Below are 19,349 nucleotides of genomic sequence, written 5' to 3' on the forward strand. Positions count from 1 at the left end.
AAAGTGTAAAGAGTAAAAAGGAATCGTGTACTCTAAAGTTGCACAAAATAGGACAAAAAGTAACAACCTTTATGCAAAGAAAAGAAAATCCAGACTACATTAGTGTAAATCCTGTTGAGGGAAAACAATTGGCACAGATTACCTGAAGATGATACACATGTCCATCACTGGAGGTTTTAGTAGACCAAACAAACACCTGCCAGAATGGTGTGGGTGCATTAAATCCTGCCTCAAGCAGAGACATGGAGTGATGACCCCTTTAGTCCTTTCACCTCTGCTCTATACATAACTGGAATCAAAAATCAGCTAAGGAAGAAATACTGAAGTCAACCACACTTACTCTCCCCAGTGAGCTTCAGATCATATTTGCTTGAATATGTCTGTATGCTTGTACAGCAAAACCCTTTTGTACAGAAAACCTATAAAGCACTTCACATGGTGGCAAAATACATCTGCAAATGCAAATAAAAGTAATATGTGGAGAAAGATTATAATATAGCCCCAAGGTATCATCTGGAGTTCTATCTACTTAGTTTATTGACAAAAGTTGAGCTACTCTAAATTGTCATTAAAACTTCTTGTGATCTTAACTGCAAATTAAGCTGTGTTCTTACAATTTGGAATATCGTTTTCAATCATTAAGATTCTGGAGCTGAAATTTTAATGTGCGTTTTTTGATGGTTCACAGGGCAAACCACCATAGCTGTCTTGCTACTCTGTCACTATTCCTAAGGAAAATTTAAAAATCAGTGGGAAGATACAAGGACTGATGAAGAAGGAGATTAACTAAGCACAGAACTATGCAAAATAGATTCCATCACTTAGGAAACGCAGAAAGAGTGAGAACAAATTCATTGTAACTCGGAAAATCTATTTCCTTCCAGATTCAGAAACTGATTTAGCTCTACTGCAAATACAGTGTTGACACACAACATATGAAACTGTGTCCTGCTGATTTTATGTGGATTCACTTAAGAAATGCATTTAGCCTACTGGTGGTAATCACAAGTCATTCTACAGTGTCATCTCCCAGATAGCTTTACTTAAATATGCTTCATCGATTTTGCCCTTTTTCAGCAAGATGAACCAGTGATAGCTCTGTAAAAGAGCAGAGAAAGCCATGTAAAAATAACTGCCAGCATTAGACAACACATCAGCAGGACTAAGACAAAGCCACAGGGCTGGTTTTATCAGTCTGCATACATTCCCTTGTTTTTTAGTAGTAGCAGTGAGACTATTGCTGTGGTTTGACTGACAAACCATTAATTGAGAGTTTATGGTAGCTCTGCAGTTTCTATTCAAACCTAACCACAGATGCTAGCTACCATCATTGCTAACAGTTTGCAGACTTGCTTCCGTGTACTAGGTACTAGTACCAGGGAGACAACACCTACACATGTTGGCCACACATTGTCCTGACAACAGTTAAGGTATAATTCTCTAGCATTCTCAGTCCTAAATTTAGACTACTAATCCCAGTCTTGGGTCCAAATAAGTTGATAGTAGTTCAATGACCATGTTGTGCCTTCACTTGTTACTTGACACTCGGTTGCATGATTTTATGCACAATAACAGAAACATGTACGATACGTTGGGAAACAAATGTTTTATTTAATGTTGAGCATACAACTGAAACATACCATCATCGCTGAGAAGATGTAAGAAAGAAGCCCCTTCTCCAAAGACAAACATTAGCTACAAGGGCACCGGCTGTTAAATTATCTCAGCATGTACTTACAAGACCTGAATAATACAACTCTAACTGTAGAATTACTCTCAATACGTGATTCTTAAAGAAACTGAGGCATTTACAACATCTAAGTTAGAAGTGCGAGTGTTCACTTCAGTAAATTCTTGTGGGAAGGAAAACACTCCTTTCTGATTTCTGGCAATGGCTTATAGAAAGCTGCAAATTAAGAGATCCGGTTTTTAATAGGGCATTTATTGTTCCCAAGAAAAGCTCATGCATTTAAGATAAAATCAAATTAAACCCAAGTACATTACCAAAATAACTCAATTAATATAACTTATTTTCCACGTCAGAAAGTGTGATCTCAGGTGCTCCTATTCTATGGTAAACAGTTTAATTATATTTATACATTTTTATACAAATCACCATTGTAAGAATACTCTAAAAGCAAAGATAGATGGCATTTGTATGCTCTGATATTTTGTTGTTTTGTTAAAGTCTCCAAATATCTCAATTTTCAGACCTCATTGTTTATTGTCTCTAGAGAAGACCATTTTCATATTTTCATCTTCACATTAGAATATGCTCTAAACTATTTGCTTGGACTTACCATACGTGAAACAATAGTTCCCTCTTCTGGATCGAGGTAATGCTACATTTAGGGCAGAGAAATCTCTTCAGAACGGAATTCCAGTTAATGTTTACTGAAGGTGCAGGTTTTCTTCCCTAATTGAACAACTTTACAATAACATGAAAAGCCCTAAAATCTATTCACAAAGAAGTCAAGCACATAGAGAAAAAGAGGTGTAGAAATCAATGAAGTATTGGATTGTGGGATTTTGCATTCGATTTCAGCTGAAGGTACTGATTGCTGCAACAGATGTAAATAAGGATCTGTCACTATTTTGATAGTGAAACATAAATTCTCTGGAATGTATTGATTCCCAAACTCTCAGGGTTTTTTAAAAAGTGGTACAAATCACTGATCTGGAAGGAGGAATTTATTTTAAACAAGTGTTTAACTCAAGGTCTTGTGCTTTTGGACTGGAGTATCAATTACATAACGAAAGATCAGCTACATACTAAACTTAAAAAACTAACCACCCACTGAAAGAAGAGACAATGGATAGAGGAAGTAAGGCAAAAAACCTCAAGGACCTAGATTCACAGGACAAAACGTGTCCTCAAAGACATCAGTTGTCATCCTCACCTTGAACAAAGCATTAGGAAGCAAATTTGTGAAGGAGCACAAGCACCTAAAACTAACTTTTGTTCTCTCACAACGGTTTTTGTGTGAAAAGCAGCCCAGTACAGCACAGTACCAATATGGAAGAGCTGAAATACTCTGGGTTACCTGCAGCTGAAAACAAATGGCAGGTATAGAGTCAATCTTGTGAACAAAAGATACCAACCTCTCCTCTGGAACAACACTTCCAAGGAAGTTCCCACCACAAGCCTTGCTTCACAGACTTCCAGTACATATGGAAGTCTTGTATGACAAGGAGAGTCTGGGAAAAACCTGATGGTCTCTGCAGGAGAGGGCCTGTATTTGAACCACAGCAACTGTTACTCTTGACAAAAATATCCCTGAACAGTATTTGCCCAAAGCACCTTCTCTTTGGAACAAGAGCCCCCCTGAAAGGGGTGAGACTGTGGAGGTTCATATGGAGGTAGGGAGAGTGAAAGCTGGAACTCCCAAGTCCACCTCTAGAGGTGTGATACAGAAGATAGAACCCTTTATTAACCACTAGGAAACTTTATTTATCACTCTGTAACTTTGCATGGTCCCAATGGATTAGAAAACTTGCCCAGAGTCTGGGCATACTCCAGTAAGACAGGCAGAAAAGACTGAAATGCTTAATTTCCATTTCTTCAGTGCTCAATTGGTTTCATAACTGACTGCAAAAAAACACAGTGAACTTTGCCAGGGAACTGGGTGGTCGCCTTTCTTCTCAAATGTTGAAAATACACTGTTCCAAGAACCACATACTCCCAAAATTAGTAACCCAATGCTTGCAGTTGTGATAAGTAATAAAAACTCCTCTCCAGACATACAAAGGAGCCTGCAGCTAAAATGGTCCTATGAGAGGAACATCTTCTATAGCAACATGGTCATCTTTAGGTAGCTGAAAGGGCTTAATATTTGGTATCCTGACTTGCTCCTTTCTGGTATCCAAATGAATAGCCAAACAAGTCTGCTATATTTGCCTTTTAATGGGCAGAGAACCACATGTTTTGAGCTAGGTGTTCATTTGTATGTTCTTTTCATGAAAGGTGGCACACTTCTCATGAAAGTGTGACACACTTCAAATCAGAGTGTCTTAGCCTTAGGAACACACTTACAGTCCTTCTCTTGAATCTATTTTCAACCACTTTCAGCAGCAATAGAAAGTAAAATCAGTTCCTTATTTTGCACATTGCTGTAAATGCTGCTACTTCTACCAGCTGGGACAAAGCATCTTGTGCCTTTGTTCATGAAAATGATGCTTGAGCAGAATTTCATTTAAATCTTCCCAAAGAAGCTGCCTCACAAATCACAATGGACATATTAAATATACTTTTCATAAAAGACTCAGGTAAACTCACATGAAAAAATTCTGTAGGAATATCTGCGTGAAAATTGAAGAATCCATAGACCCAGACCCTGGCAAAAAATGTACCTAAATATTTTGCATCACAATCAGATACACTGTAACTGACCTAGAAATTAGGCTTTCCAGATTGCATTAAGTCAAATAAGCTGATGTGTTCTGTAAAGGCTATCAGTAGGAAGTAGGTTTTGATTCAAAATACTACCTTCACTTTTAGGTGATTCTACCCTACAGACTACCCCTCAGGTTTACTCGCCAGAATTTTTTGTTCCTTGCTCAAATTTGCTCACATCAAGTCCTGCAGAGATATGGAATCAGTGCAAAGATTTAACTTCAGCGTGTAAAACAAATAGACCTGAAGCCGAGGTAAGGTACTGATGGAATTTTCCCACAGACCTTGCAAGATCTGATCAAATATACTCACAAGTCAAGATGGTGAAAATATAAATCATCAAATCCAACACAAAGCAGAAGAGCTTTGTCGTCAGAAGCTCAGTCACCCACTCTAATACAGAGGGAAGAATACGAGGCAACATTCAAAGGAGATAAAGGTCCAAGCTCTCTACTGTTAAAGGAAATAAAATTATGCTGCCTCTATCCACTTCTAATGCCCCTCACATATGCTATCCATATTTCACAGCTAAACACCGAGAGAGAAGAAGAAAACTTTCTGCTATTAAGCCCATTCCTCTAAGAATCCTCATGGGTGTTTATGGTTGGATCACAGTTACTGGATGTGCAAATTTCTACTGAATATAAAACATGCCAAAACAAGAGGAGAGAAAACCAGAAGGGGAAACAATCTTCATTTATGTATGCATTCATTTTAAGAACTTGCTTAAACAGATTATTGTGCATCATTTTTTCACGAATAAGGATTTGGAGAGAACTGGACATAGTGTTTACCATGTTGTGACACAGAAAATTATACTCATAAACTTTTTTCCTCTAATTCTGCAGAAAGATCTTGCTCAGGAGAGATAACTTTGCTGACAGAAGCAGCAATTGCCTATAGTTCAGAGGTGCAGAATTTTAGGTGTGGTAGCTCTAACCATGTAGTCTCAGTCCCAGCATTGTCAGGACCAGTAGAAAGGGGTTTCCTAGGTGCATGTGAGCCACATCAAGCAAGTGGAAGGAAGTGACAAGTGATAGATAGAGGATACTGCTGTCCACTACAGAGGTCAGAAGCCTGATATCTGCTGATCAGATTTAGGGAGGTCTGCTGCTTGTGTGGGGCTTTCATTGAGAATGTTGTGCAGAGGCTACTAAGGCTTATCTGGCTTTTCCACTACACAGTGGTGCCTTTTCACATGAGTACCAAAGACACCACCAGGGGTCACCTGAGAATTATCAAGTGTAACTAGCAGGCTTTAGGGGCACTGCTGAACAGCACAGACACCCAAAGCGTTTTGTCCATTGTACCCAAAGAGGACTCAGCAGAAACTGTGCATGAACCACTGGTTGCACAGCTGCTGTTCATAGCAGACTTCTAATTCCCACGAGCATGGCAGCCATGGTGAAAATCTGAAGGAAATAACTAGGTTCTAAGGAGAAGGAAAGCTGGCAGAGAAAAAGGGATATTGTTGAGGTAGATAACTAGATACCTGCTGTATACCAGACTAGGGAGGTTCAAAACAGGGAGGACCAGGTTAAGGTATATTTCAACACTCTGTATGTATACAAGTTTGTGGAGCCAGATGGGTTTGACCCAAGTGTGCTGAGGTAGGTGAAGGCCAGTGGCATTGCAAGGCCACTCTCAGTGTTCTTTGAAAGGTGGAGGTGAGTGAGAAAAGTTCCAAATGGCTGACTCAGCCCTGCCTTCTAACTGTGAAAGGAAGAAGATGAACTACAGCCTCATGCAATCCTTTGAAAACGTTGCAGAAAATCCCCCTAGAAAGCATTTCCAAAGGCAGGCAGAATCAGAAGGTGCTCAGGAGTAGTCAGCCTGGATTTCTGAGCAGAAAACCAGAAACTGTTTACAGAGCAAATCCAAAGCTGTTGAACATCTCCCTTACTGACCTGCAGGATGGGACAGTGCAGATTCAAGCAAGTTTAGAGAGCATATAAAAGTGGAAGGAGTGAAAAGTGCAGCAGACAGTTGTGCGGACCTTTGGGGAGACATCAATAGAAGAAATGCAGGGCTGGGCAGGAAGGAATGCAATAAAGCACAGCAAGGGCAATTCCCCGTTGTGCAGGTGAGGAGGAGTAGCTCCTTGCACTGGCACATGCTGGGGACCTGTGAAGCTGACAAGCAGCTTTGCAGAGTTCTTTAAGATCCTGCTGGACAGTAAGCTGAGTTTGAGCCAGCAACACTGGCTTCCTGCAAAAGTGACCAACACTATTATTCTCAGCTGTATTTACAAGTGCATTAAGAGCAGCTCAGAGGAATTTGTCCTTCCTCTACCCTTAGTGCTGGTGGTGAGGCCAGGTGAGGAGCGTCAAGTCCAGTCCTGGTTTCCCCAGCACAGACAAGTTGTAGATAGACTGCAGTGGCTCCAGCACAAGCTCAGAGATCCTGCTCTCCGAAATGGTGCTGCAGCATGTCCAAGAGGCAATTCCTGATACTGCAACTTCACTTCAGTGCCCCCCTGCAGCTCGCAGCCACCCTGTGCTAGGGATGGATGCTACCCAGCCCAAGACCAATAAGGGTAATCTGCTGCTTCCCACTGCAGGGCAAATGAGGAGTCATCATCTCCACGTTCTCCTCTGCTTGCAGCTCCTTGAGCACACAAGGGTACAGCCTCTCAAGACGAAAAATAAAGTGAGAATGACAACTATTGTCTAAGTTTTATTCTGCAGTTGGCAGCTGGCCTGGAGTAGAGGGTGAAGATGTGAAGTGTTGTGGCTCTAAATCCAGCAGGCAAGCTAACACTGCAGGGTTGTGTTTTACTATCTTTGAGGTTAAGCAGCTGTAACACCAGAGTTGCAAAGGTGCTGCAGGCTCTTCCTCTGCCTCCCACACTAATTTGCCTGCTGCTCTCTTTTTCTACACTTTGCTCAGAGCTGTGAGACCATACTGGGCTCTGAGGACGGACACAGTGCCTGCTCAGACACTCTCACCAGCCCAAGGTTCCTTACAAGATCAGGAGGTCAGGAGGTTACAGTGTCCTGATGACATGGCAGGTACACAAACTTCCCAGCACAGTCTTCCTCCAGCAATTTCCACCATTTTTTCTCCTTACACTGGCCTAAAATATGCTACCAAAAATATTTAAAATTACATCTCAAATGCAGCCATGAATGTTTCCATGCCCAAAGCTGTAATGGATCAACAAACTGCTACAGTGAAAGACAGCTCCAAGGACATGAGCACAGGCAACACTTTCATCACAGCTACTATGCCCATGTGAATCAGAGCAAAACAAAGCAAAACAAAAACAAAATGAGCTTTAAAGAGAGCTACATACCTAAACTGGCTTCAGCCCACACATTTTTTCCTAGGGATTGGAGATATCCAGCATCATGGCAGTAAGCATAATGGGAATTTCCTTCGTATTGTGATCTAGCTAGAGGTTGCAGCTGCTATATTGTGCTTGTATTGCCCATGCTGCTTCAGTCTGCTAAATCAAAATCCCATCTCAAATAAGTAAATTTTGTAATACCCTCCTCATGTGGAATATCTAAAAGAGCCTGGTCAGAGTGCAAAGCTAAGAGTCAGGACTGCAAGACGGCAGCAAACACCTCACCACATAGAATGCATCTCCAACAGGACTCAGTTTACTCGAGCAATTTACACACGGCAATTCAGAACAATGTGAAACAGCTACCCCTTTGTGGCATCAAGGGCAACTGGGAAAGATGTAAAAAGACAGGGCCATGTGCATAACACTGTGTACAACTCACCTACTAGAGTAAGGCCACAGCTTGACGTAAGCGAGAGACAGTAGGTGACACTTCTTTCTGACCTTGATTCAGCTTAAGTTTCAGTCTCTTCAACAATACAATAATAAAACAACAATCTTGCATGTATCAAAAAGTAAAACTCTAAATATATTTATTATTCTGTTATATTTGCTTTTCATTGCACAGATTTGGTTTTTATCCCCATGTTCAACAGTTTTTTTACAAAGCTTTTAGGAGTTATAGAAACTGTTAGAATAATCACTCAAGACTATTTAGGCACAGATCATGAACACATAACTCCATTTCCTCGAGGTTTTTTCCATGTGAAAGATTAGTGGTTGCAGTTAAGCTCCAAATTTAAATACATTTCACAGTCCACGCTTTTACAGGCATACTGTCTAAAAAAGAAGTTTTGATTAAATAGTCTCACCAAAGCCTAAATGAAAGCACCTTCTTTTCCATAAATGCTGAAATCAACACAACCCTAGGATAAGAACCATTCTCTATGCTAGTCAGTCATAGAATAACAAAGAAATTGTCCCCAAGACGATGTAAAAATCCCCTGGAAAATTAGTTTACTTTGGAAATAATTTAAATAATTTATTTTGTATGAAAAAAATAAGCAAAAAAAAAAATGCAGCCAAAATGCATTTGGTGACAAGGATGTGTCCTAAACGTATCCTCTGGGCCTAGCTGATTCCGTGATTTCTATGTGCCACTATAGAGGTGCATGACTACAGATTAAACAGTGTTTGCTTGATCTGCCTGGGTTTAAGACATCTACATAAGGTCCAGCATCGAGCCAGAGAGCTGGTGCTGAAGGGCACAGATCAGTGTGACCACAGGGCTGAGGAAGGCTGAGCAGCCCGGGAGGAAGCAGGGGGCTGGACAATACAGCTGGACAATACAGCTGGGAACCTGCAGCTGTAGATGGCTGCAGGAATGGGACAAGGTGCTGGCACCTGGGAGCTAAGAAAGCAGCAGCTGCAGGCATTAAGGACAAGTGATACTCCAGCAACCCCGGAGGGCTGTTCACGACTGGCCACAGCCCTGCGATCTTACTGTGGTTGACACAACACTTCTAGCACCATTGCTGAAATGCCTGCAGTGGGCTGGGGGTCCAACTCCCCACTCATCCTTTTAAACCCTCTTGGTATATTCCCACGCTGTCAACACTGTGCAGCTTTGAATGTCCTCTGATGACCCCCAGTTGACTGCAGCTGGTCTTTGGCAGAAGGAGGGAAAGAAGGCCACTGACTCACAGGACACAGAGACTCTTCAGCTTCTCGGGTGAGAACTAGCCCATACCATCAACTTTTTGAAGCAGAACCTCCAACATCGACTCTCCTTTTCCTATTACAAAAGTGCCGGCCCTTGGCACCCCCAGTGCAGCCTCCCACTCAGAGCGGGACTATCCCCAGCACCAGGTCAGGGCAGCCACGGCTTTCCCGAACCACCTGGGAGCAGGGCCAAGCTGGGAGGGGAGAGGGGTGCGTAAGGATCACTTGGGAGCTAGAGGTGACTGTGAAGCCCAGCAGAGTGGACTCCCTCTGGCAAGGGGACAGCAGCCACAGGAGCCCCAGAGTGAGAAAAGAAGCTGGCAGCTGCCTTCATTCTCCCACTCTCCTGTCATGTGGAGGGGCAGCAAAACAGGTCATTCCTAGAGCTCAACACGTAGCTTCTCCAAGACCAGAAGAGCAAGATTTTCCAAAGTCTCTCACTAGCATAAACACATAAGCTTCTGACATTGGTGAGCAGGCAAGCAAGGGGAGCCTGAAGAAGCACAGCAAATCCATCAAAAACTGTCTGGTGACGATTAGGGAAATGTGACCAGGGAAGTCCATGCTGCCTGAAATATCAATTTTACCCCCAGTAAAAAACCTAGGAGGAGTTATCTGCAGGAACTGGAGTCTCCCCCTGTGTACAATGAACTGCAAGCCAGCAACCTCAGTAATTGCCTTTGTCCATGCAGAGATTTCTGAGCTCCAGCTCCAGCTGTTTAATTTGGACATCTCTCTGGATTACCAACTCACGTAGTCGACGGATTTCTTCCTGTTGCCGGTAATACATCTGTAAAAGCTGAAAGAAAGAACACATTTTATTTACTTTAAGAAAACACAGGCTTAACCTGACCATGCCACCAGAGCTGTCACATCACTTCTGAGAGAAACATCTAAGGAGGAGGCCTTCAACCAAGAGACAACATCAGCAGTGCTCTTGTCCACTAGATTGGGCTGTGACTGCATGTGTTTCACAGAAAGTATTTGGAGTCTAAATTCCTGGGTCTGCCACATCTCCTTCTCTAACCTTGGGCAAGTCCTTTTTCTTCTTCCAGCTGGAACAAGAATAGTCTTTCACAATGCATGCAGCAGAGCACCCAGCACTGCTGGAGTGCCAGCTCAGAAACACGTGGAAAAATATCCTTTTCAACACCACAGGGAAATTCAGATGTGGAAATTCCTGCCCTAACAAGGTGCAGATGCTAAATTCTTGCAAAGATGAAAGGGGACCTCAGTACAGGTATGGGAATGTTATAGATAGGTAATGTGATGGATTGGCTCTTGCAATTAAGAGATTGTCTTAGGTTGCAATGCAAGATGTAACCAAAAGTATGTATTCTATCGCCATCTGTTGAAATCAGGTGGGGCAGTGATTTTTATCTCTTCCACAACTCATCCTTCCTCCAGGAGGATATCTTCTGTTAATGGGCCACTGGGTGCCACTGCATGACTGATAAAATTACATCATCCCATTGGGAGATGCTCCAGCCACGGGGGGAGCCAAGCATTTCCTACCTAGATAAAAACTGAGATTTGGAATATCAGATCAGCCATTTAGTACTGGATTCCCAGAGGAAAACCAGACCTTTCCACATCATCATTGGACCTTTGGAGGAAAACTGCACCCTTCTACAGAACCACTGCTTCAACAGAACCACATCGGTCATCCAGGAGGACTGCAGCCACCATTTAATGGGACTGCTACCAACACCCTGACTGACAGGGTGTCAGGTTGTACTCTGACTCTGTCAGGATTTTGGTTTTTGTATTACTGTATTTTATTTTAATTTTCCTGGTAAAGAACTGTTATTCCTATTCCCACATCTTTGCCTGAGAGCTCCTTAATTTCAAAATTATAATAATTCAGAGGGAGGGGGTTTGCATTTTTCATTTCAAGAGAGGCTCGTGCCTTCCTTAGTAGACATCTGTCTTTTCAAACCAAGACAGGGATGAATATTGTGTGTATGTTTAGAGAAGTTTTATTGATGTAAGTTTTGTTATTGTGCTTCCTTGTTTGGACATCTTCTGTTCTTTCCACAGTCCCCTTTCCAACCCCTGTATTGTTGCCACTGGAGGGCCTTGGTTGCCAGGACATGTGGAGGGAGGGCATGTACATGTGCCCCTTTGCACAGGGCATTTGAGAGGAGGGCAGGCTTGTTACTAGGAGGCAGGGGCATGACAACACCTCACCTTCAGTCAAGTTGGAAGAAAGTCTCTGCAATGGACAGCAAAGAAGAGTGGAGTGGTGGACTTTGGGAGGGGCCAGGGTTGCCTAATGCAACACCAGGGGTATAAAAGGCAGAGCGGCAATTTTGTGGGCAAGCACGTGGCAATTGGTTATATGCTCCCAGCACTGCTCTTTTTCCTTATTCAGTCATTTGTTGCATTTGTTAAGGTTTAACAAACCTTTGAAAAATTTTAAGTGAGCAGTCGTTTCTCATAGGGAAGAAAATTATTCCAGGATTCCTAAAAGCAAACACACTGCATGTAGTTGAAAATGTCCCTGAGCTGCCAACAGTGGGAGGCTGATAAACCACCACAGAGATGTACCACTGTGCCGGCTTTGATTACTATACAGAGAGGTGGTTTTCCATGACCAAAGACAGATGATGGAGCTGCCAGGATCTTTTCTAGAGCCTTTCCCAGGTGTATGCTGCAGCCAGCAGCCAACCTCAGTAGCACTGCACTAACAAGTTGTCCCTCAGCAGTGAGCTGCAGAGGCAGACTCTCTCTCATGTCAAGGTCCAAAATACAGTCAGGCAGTTAAGACTACATGGATGCACCACAGGTACACCCACTCCTTTCACAGGAATCCCTGTTGCCTTACCCAGCTTGCTGACTGCAGTTCTCATCAAAGGGTTATCCTGCATAAACCCCCTTCTCTTCTCCAGAACTGTAAGTCTTAAGGACCTCCCTGTCCCCAGCCAGCCACCAGGCAGGTCTGTGCCACAGGAATGCCTAGGAAATGAAAACACTGACTGCCCACTCCTTTCCAGACCCTCTCAGCTGGGGTGCAGCAGGGCCATTATTTCTGCTTCCCATGTGGAAGTCGGGGTAGGCAGAGTTTTTGCCACCACAAAGAGCAAAGAGGCTTCTGCTGACACACAATTACGCCTGCAAAATAAACCCTTGCTGAATTGCCACCATGTGAACGGCATCCTTTTGTCATCTGGTTTTGGGCTACCCCCGTGGCCCCAATACTTCACTCCAGACATTCATACCTCATTTTCAGTTTTTGGTGGTGGACACTCAAATACGTCAAAGCCATTGGAGAGGCACATTTGCTCATTTTTTGGCAGTTTCTCCTCCACTTTCGGCCATTTTCTGCCATCTTCAATCTCTCTTGGCTTCTGCTTGTCCTCCAGTGATATCCTTCCTCCTCCTCCCTGCTGCTGTCTCAGGTCAGCAGCTTTCATAAGTGGCTCTGGCTCAAGAAACTGTGGTAGGGAGTTCACAGCTTCAGAGCCTGGTCTTAAGGATACCAAGAGAGGCCCTAGGGAGGGAGGAGACAAGTGAGCACTCACAAACCACAACCACAGAAATCAGCTGGAAGAAATTCATACAAACAACCAGCTGTAAGCAAATAATTCAGAGATAAACATGGAAGCACCTGACCAGAGCAGCTTCCAGAATTTAGAGTCAACAAGTTATTTTAGCTTCCAGCCATATTTCCTATGTCTCTCTTTTTCCTTCTTTCCTCTTTCTCAGGTAGGTAATAGGCCAGAGAGCTGACAGCTGCTTATCCAAGCCCTGGGGAGCTGAAGGGCTAGGAGAGGGGAGCTCTCCATGTGCTGACCTTTGTTAATCCCGTTGAGCCATTCTTGTGCTGTCAGTGCCGGCTGGGCTGCTGCAGTCAAGGGGTAGATATCTTCCTGGTACGATTCCGACTGGAAGCAAACAAAAGTCCAGAGTAACTGTGTCAGTGAGATTTTGGCTGAAAGAGGTCTCGATTGTGGTGGAGAAATTAGTTTATTCCCCTTCAGCACAGGGAGTGTCATGAGCACTCACCAGCATGGACATAAAGTCTTTTCACCTGCTCTGAATCTCTCTGTTCCTCACCTCAACTCAGAAGAATTGCATCTGAAGGTCTAATTTAATTCGTGCCAGTAAGGTCTTCAGACTGGGGGAGGCTGACATAGGCTAGCTCAACTCCCATGAAATCATGTTCCTAAGGATGAACACGCGGATACAAAGGACAGACAAGTCACAAATCATCAGCTGATTATCAGCTGACAGAAAATGGCCAAGGAGATAAAGCTGGAGGAACATGCTTGGATGCTTGGTTGGGAGGTGCAATGAGCATTAGTTTTCCTCTGTCTCTGAATTCAAAGAAGTCATACCTTTTTTCATATTCTACTTTCTGGAAGTAGAGAGCACAGTAGTGACATTTCCCTTGTTACCCATGCTCACACAGTCACATGGGAGCTACCTTAGCTAGCTGTAGATTCAAGGCCTGTATCGTTCTCTAATGACACCAGCTTTGAGACTTACTCCTACATCAGCCTCAGTGCAAGAGCTCATGTCTTACATGCTGCAGAACAACTGTCTGTAACACAACTCTACCCAAGGGGTAGAGAGCCATTAATTCACAGTTCCTGTTTCACCATCAGCTTCAGCCCCTCTGCCTCTTTTATCATTATGTCAAACACATTTTATTGGAGAAGCTTACAGACATCTAGCAGCATTTCTTGGAAAGTCAGATATTAAACAGAGACCTAACTCTTGAGTTACCCAGATAGGGTTTGTTGGCAGGGCTGCCCCAGAAACTGGCCAGCTATGTCCCTCATGCCAGGAGAGAGAAAATCTCCTGTTCTACCTACTCTCCTGCCCCAAGAGTCACAGAGAGAAAAATGAAGTAGTGTCCTCATTCTTTCACTGATATTTGCCTCAGATATGAACATGACCTGAGGTTGACCTACCCGTCGAGGCACAATCATGGAGATGGGCTCAATCAGGCTTTTAGTTGGAATCAGTTTGTAGAAACGGAAAATTTCACAAGCTGCCACATCAAGACCTCTCTTTGGCATCATTCCTAGGGGAAGAGCATGAGATAAACGGAGTATAAATCTCCTTCGGAAAGTTAGTATCATTAGCCATGTGAAAAGGGTCATCCAACAATGAAAGAAGCCATAGCATCAGTACCACATCAGCATGGTTTGAGGTCTGCATCCTAAACTGGCTCAGTGGCACAAATGAGAAGATTAATTTTTTTTATTTTTTTTTTCTGTCAGATCATGCTGTTACCTACATGGTATGTGTTTTTCTGGCAGGTGATGCCACAGGATTTGAGTATCAGGATGACTAGGAAGGGGTTTCAGGACACTTAAACAACCAGAATAGCTATATATGTCTGAAATACCTTCCAGGCAAGTATCCTCCCCCAACACTGTCCCAAAACAGAAATGAGAATGAGAAGGCTGTGAATATCTATTCTGTCCATTTGTGTGTTTTAGAGAGTGGCTAAGCCACACAAGGTCTCTAATTACTTGATAACCTCAGTGAGTTTCTCTCCCATTAGCTTGTACAGCCTAAAGCTATATCCATGTCAATTCCCTTAACAAAAGAGATTCCCTATGCCCATAGACATTGTTTCAAGGCACCCAAGCTTAGTTTTCTACTAATACCCAGTGACTCCATTAAGTAGGAGATTCTATGTGCAGGCCTGTTGCTCCTTATATAATGCTTTCTTCTAAAAGTGAACCTAAACTCCATTCCTCCACACAGTACTTTGTTTTGGTAATATGGAAAAGGAAGTTTTGTACAATAATCTTAACAGTATGCACGATCAGCTGAACAAAGGAGGTTAGGGAAGTAGACATGATTCACTTCCCTTTAAAAACACTTGTACACTTCCTTTCCATTAAATAATTTTTAAAGAGACTATGACAATGAGAAATAAGAATGTTGTACTGGAAGGATTATAATGAGGAGATCCTTACAGTTAAGTTTTAAATAATATATTCATTTTAATTTTTTCTGAAGGCAACCTACAGGTACAAAATTCAGGTGCTGTAATATCTGTACCAATGTCCTCTAAGAGCAGGAGTGTCTACAGGTAGTATGGAGGGCTCATGATCTAGAAACATGCAGAGGAATATGACCCATAGAGTAGGTTGGAAAAGGTTCAGGAAAGGGTTAACAATAATGTCTGAGGGCTGAAAGCTAAATTCTGTGACTTGAATTAGTTAAAAAGTGGGTAGTACACAGAGAGGTTTATAAGCAAGGGTCTCCAAGGGAGGAGAGATGACTTAATCACAGTAGATCTATTTCCAAATAGGAAATGTAAGTAATAAAGAAGGTAGACATCAATCAAAAGATTGAAGACATTAAGCTGTGAAGCATCTGTTACCAGAGAAATCACAGAGTGGGAATTATGGAAATAGAGCTGAAAGACAAAAATCTTGAAGCAGACTGACAAATGGCAAGGAGCATTCTCCACCTTGAAATCCAGAATATCCTCCTTTCTACCTTGCCCAGGTATGTGAGAGGAGATGTAGCAGTGACCTGTAAAACTTCCAACCCATGCTCTGCTGGTCAGAAGGGCCCTTTCCAAGCTCTGACCCTGTAATACCATCTGTCATATTTGTGTGAGCTGGGCCAAGCTGACTGTAAGCGCCTGTAAACCTGTGTGGAAGATCCTGACCCATTCATTCTCTTTTCTAAATGATATTTTGGATCGTCTTAGACTCTGAGAGCCTCTAAAAATAAAGAAGTCACAAACCTCTTGTAACATTAGATATTCTGCTACTTACCAATTCCCTTCTGTGGTGAGTGAGAACGATATTCCATCAGGTAGTTCAGGTATGGCTTCTCAGGGCTTATCTCATAGTACCGTATGTTTCCATCACCCTAAAGGCAAAGAAAATCAACATAAGCCAGACTTTGCCATTCAGTGTGACAGTGTGAGAAGAATTCCTGGCCCAAGAAGCCATGCAGGATCAACAATGAACCAAATGTTTACCCTCAAATTCCTATATGGGAAGGTTAGGACCCAGCTGTGTACCTCTCCACAATAAACACAGTACATCTGTAAACATGGTAAATGTTGCCTGATGATGAAGCACCCTCTGGCCCCACCCTATCTGCTCATATCCTTAGGTTAACATGCTTCAGGAGCATCTTTGACCTCAGTATGTCACAACACAGGCTAACAGGAGAATCAAACAGGCCTTGCTGATGTGGAAAGCACTTACCTTTCCTACCACATAAAGCATGTGTGTGTCAGAATCATAGATGGGAAACAGCAGTCCTGAGCAGCCATCCAGATCCTCCTCCAGTAAAGGCACAGAAAGGTCATTCTGAGCAGGACACAGGAAAAAGAGTCAGCTACAATCACCTGTCAGTCACCTGAAGTCCAGGACACCTGAACCCCACCTGGCAGTGGCATATGAGCAGAGCTCTGTAATGGCCCACAGCCCTGAGCAGGGGGCCATGCAAAGACTGCTGCAAAGCCCTGTGGATGGGAAATGGGTGCTCTGTCCCACACCTTGACTGAGGGCAGGACATCAGCTCCTACCACTGTAACACCTCAGGCATCTGATGGCATTTCAGGGTCAATTCAGTAAGGAACATTGCCTGCCTCTACATGGGCCAGACCTGAGGAGATGAAGGGGCCTTCAGGGTACACCTACATCACTGGTGTAAAATTCACACTGAATTTTACTCATGTTCTCTCAAAACTTCTAGTCAAGGCAGTACTTTCACAATGTTGCACCACCCACAAGAGCAGTCTGCATCAGCCAAGAAGCATTGCTCAGTGGGAAGATGCCTGTTGCAAGGACAGTGGGAGATCCACTGGCCTTTTGCAGGTACGCCATGTAGGAGGACACAGCACACCACTCCATAGGCAAAGCTGGCATGTCTTGTACAAAGCTATCCCTGCACGGCTGAAGGGAGTGATTTGGGGAGGAATGACAAGGCAGACTAGTGTCCTATGGCTGTTATGTGGCGATTTTCATGATTCTCTAAATACATGAACATGTATTTAGCACAGGGTTAACACACATTTTCTCCTGCAGAACTGACCAGCTGCAGGCTGCAGTAAGCTAGAGCTTCTGTTTAGATGCAAAGATGGGTGTGGACCTCAGAAAGAGGCCTGCTAGGCAAGCTCTGTGCCAATCCCTGTTCCTAAGGAGGCTTTACATACCTTGCCTCACAGACCTTCCCACTGTGTTCTTAAACCAAGCATTTAAAACTCATGTAGTGTCACAGCACTGCTTAGCATTGTGGAAAACTTTCAGACAGCAGCACAGTGCTTTCCCTGCCACATGTGAAAAGAAGGCATGTCCAAACATAGCCAGAACATAGCAAATCATAGCCTGGTCTACCAGCTTTGTCTGGTAACAAAGCATGACAGCACTACAAAGAGAAAAAAGATTGTGCTGCACGGTGGTTGATGCAAAGGGACATATTTAGATGCTGACAAAATAAAAACATCTCACTGCATTTGAAAGGGTAGATGAGAGCAGAGCTTCAAAAGACTAGCAGCCATCCTGACAGGAGATCATGTCTTGGCAATGACCAATTAAGGACTACCTCAAGTACTCTACCCTCAAGAATCATCAGAAACCAAAAACCCGACACTTTTCTTCATTGAGGGCTTCATCTGTGTAGGCTGTGTTTAGAGCTCATTCCTCTTTCCAGCACCAGAACCAGTTTGCCAGTAAGACCAGTAAGAGCCACATTAAGTCAGAACTACAGTAACCACATCACATTGTCCTTAGAACAATTTCTGCTTGCAGTGGACTGCTGTGGTTTAACCTTAGTCAGCAACTAAGTATCACACAGCCATTTGCTCACTTCCCCTTGGTAGGATGAGGAAGAGAATCAGAAAAAGGTAAGCCCATGGTTGAGATAAGAACAGTTCAGTAATTAAAAAAAAAAAAAGGCAAAATAGAGAACAATAACAATTGTAATGAAAAGAAAAGGGACAGAGAGGAATAAAACTCAAGAAAAATAAGTGATGGACAACACAACCACTCACCACTCGCTGACCAATGCCCAACCAGTCCCTGAGTAGCAATCCATGGCTCCTGGCCAACTCCCCCCAGTTGAGCATGACGTTCTATGGTATAGAATATCCCTTTGGCCAGTTCAGATCAGCTGTCCTGGATATCCTCCCTCCCGGTTTCTCGTGCACCTGCACACTGGCAGAGCATGAGACACTGAAAAGTCTTTGACTTAGGGTAAACACTACTTAGCAACACCCCAAATGTCAGTGTGCTTCCAATACTAAATCCAAAACACAATCTTGTGCCAAGTACTAAGAAGAAAATTAATTCTATCCCAGCCTAAACCAGGACATGGGTTCAGCATTCACTTTGTTCTCTTAGGCTTCTATGTTGAGAACTTCTCCAGAAACTCAGTTAGGTCTCACAGCAGTAAGACCTATATACCCTTAAGGAATCTGACAGATCACTTCTGAATTGCTGTTATAAATCAATTCTTGTGTATGTGGCAGGTGGAAAGTTAAAGTGACAGCAAAAGAGAGAAAACTGAAGCTGGTATGGTTAAGATTTTTGGTCCAACTCACTTGATCCCATAATGCAATTTGCCTGTTATTCCACCCAGACGTTCCAGTAGAAAACAGCTTTTTCATGTTTCCAAGGAATAAGACTTTATTGACTTTGTGAGACTTGTAGCTTCCTTCCTGTAGAAGAGAAAGGACATTGTATGAGTAAGACAATATCTGTTACATAGCTACATTTCATGTTACATGACAACTCTCATTCACTCACATCTGAAAGATCTGCTCAGCCCAGCTGAACTACGGTGAGCAGGATTTCACAGGCATCTGAAAAGAAGTGGCCTAAACTCTTCAGGATCATTCCCAAAAGCTCAACCACAGATCACAGAATATTCTGAGTTGAAAAGGACACACAAAGATCATCAAGGCCAACTCTTAAGCGAATGGCCCATATGGGGATTAAATCCACAATCCTAGTG

The 19,349-nt window shown here is 43.1% G+C and overlaps 1 protein-coding gene across 3 annotated transcripts in view; it reads right to left on the reverse strand.

Moving 5' to 3' along the window:
• Nucleotides 1–1,591: 1,591 nt before the first annotated feature.
• The window catches only part of CORO2A (coronin 2A), a 62,759-nt gene continuing 45,001 nt past the window's right edge, over nt 1,592–19,349 (reverse strand). For all 3 annotated transcript variants that reach the window (XM_088155981.1, XM_088155980.1, XM_014888139.2), the window contains 7 exons: nt 18,937–19,053; nt 16,598–16,702; nt 16,157–16,253; nt 14,324–14,436; nt 13,201–13,291; nt 12,626–12,897; nt 1,592–10,203 (listed from right to left, as the gene is read on the reverse strand). In XM_088155981.1, the coding sequence (XP_088012107.1) occupies nt 10,072–10,203; nt 12,626–12,897; nt 13,201–13,291; nt 14,324–14,436; nt 16,157–16,253; nt 16,598–16,702; nt 18,937–19,053 (927 nt within the window). In that variant the 3' untranslated portion in view covers nt 1,592–10,071. The remainder of the gene's footprint in view (nt 10,204–12,625; nt 12,898–13,200; nt 13,292–14,323; nt 14,437–16,156; nt 16,254–16,597; nt 16,703–18,936; nt 19,054–19,349) is intronic.

The sequence above is a fragment of the Sturnus vulgaris genome, chromosome Z (genome assembly GCF_052056855.1).
Source record: "Sturnus vulgaris isolate bStuVul1 chromosome Z, bStuVul1.hap1, whole genome shotgun sequence".
Taxonomy (NCBI): Eukaryota; Metazoa; Chordata; class Aves; order Passeriformes; family Sturnidae; genus Sturnus; species Sturnus vulgaris.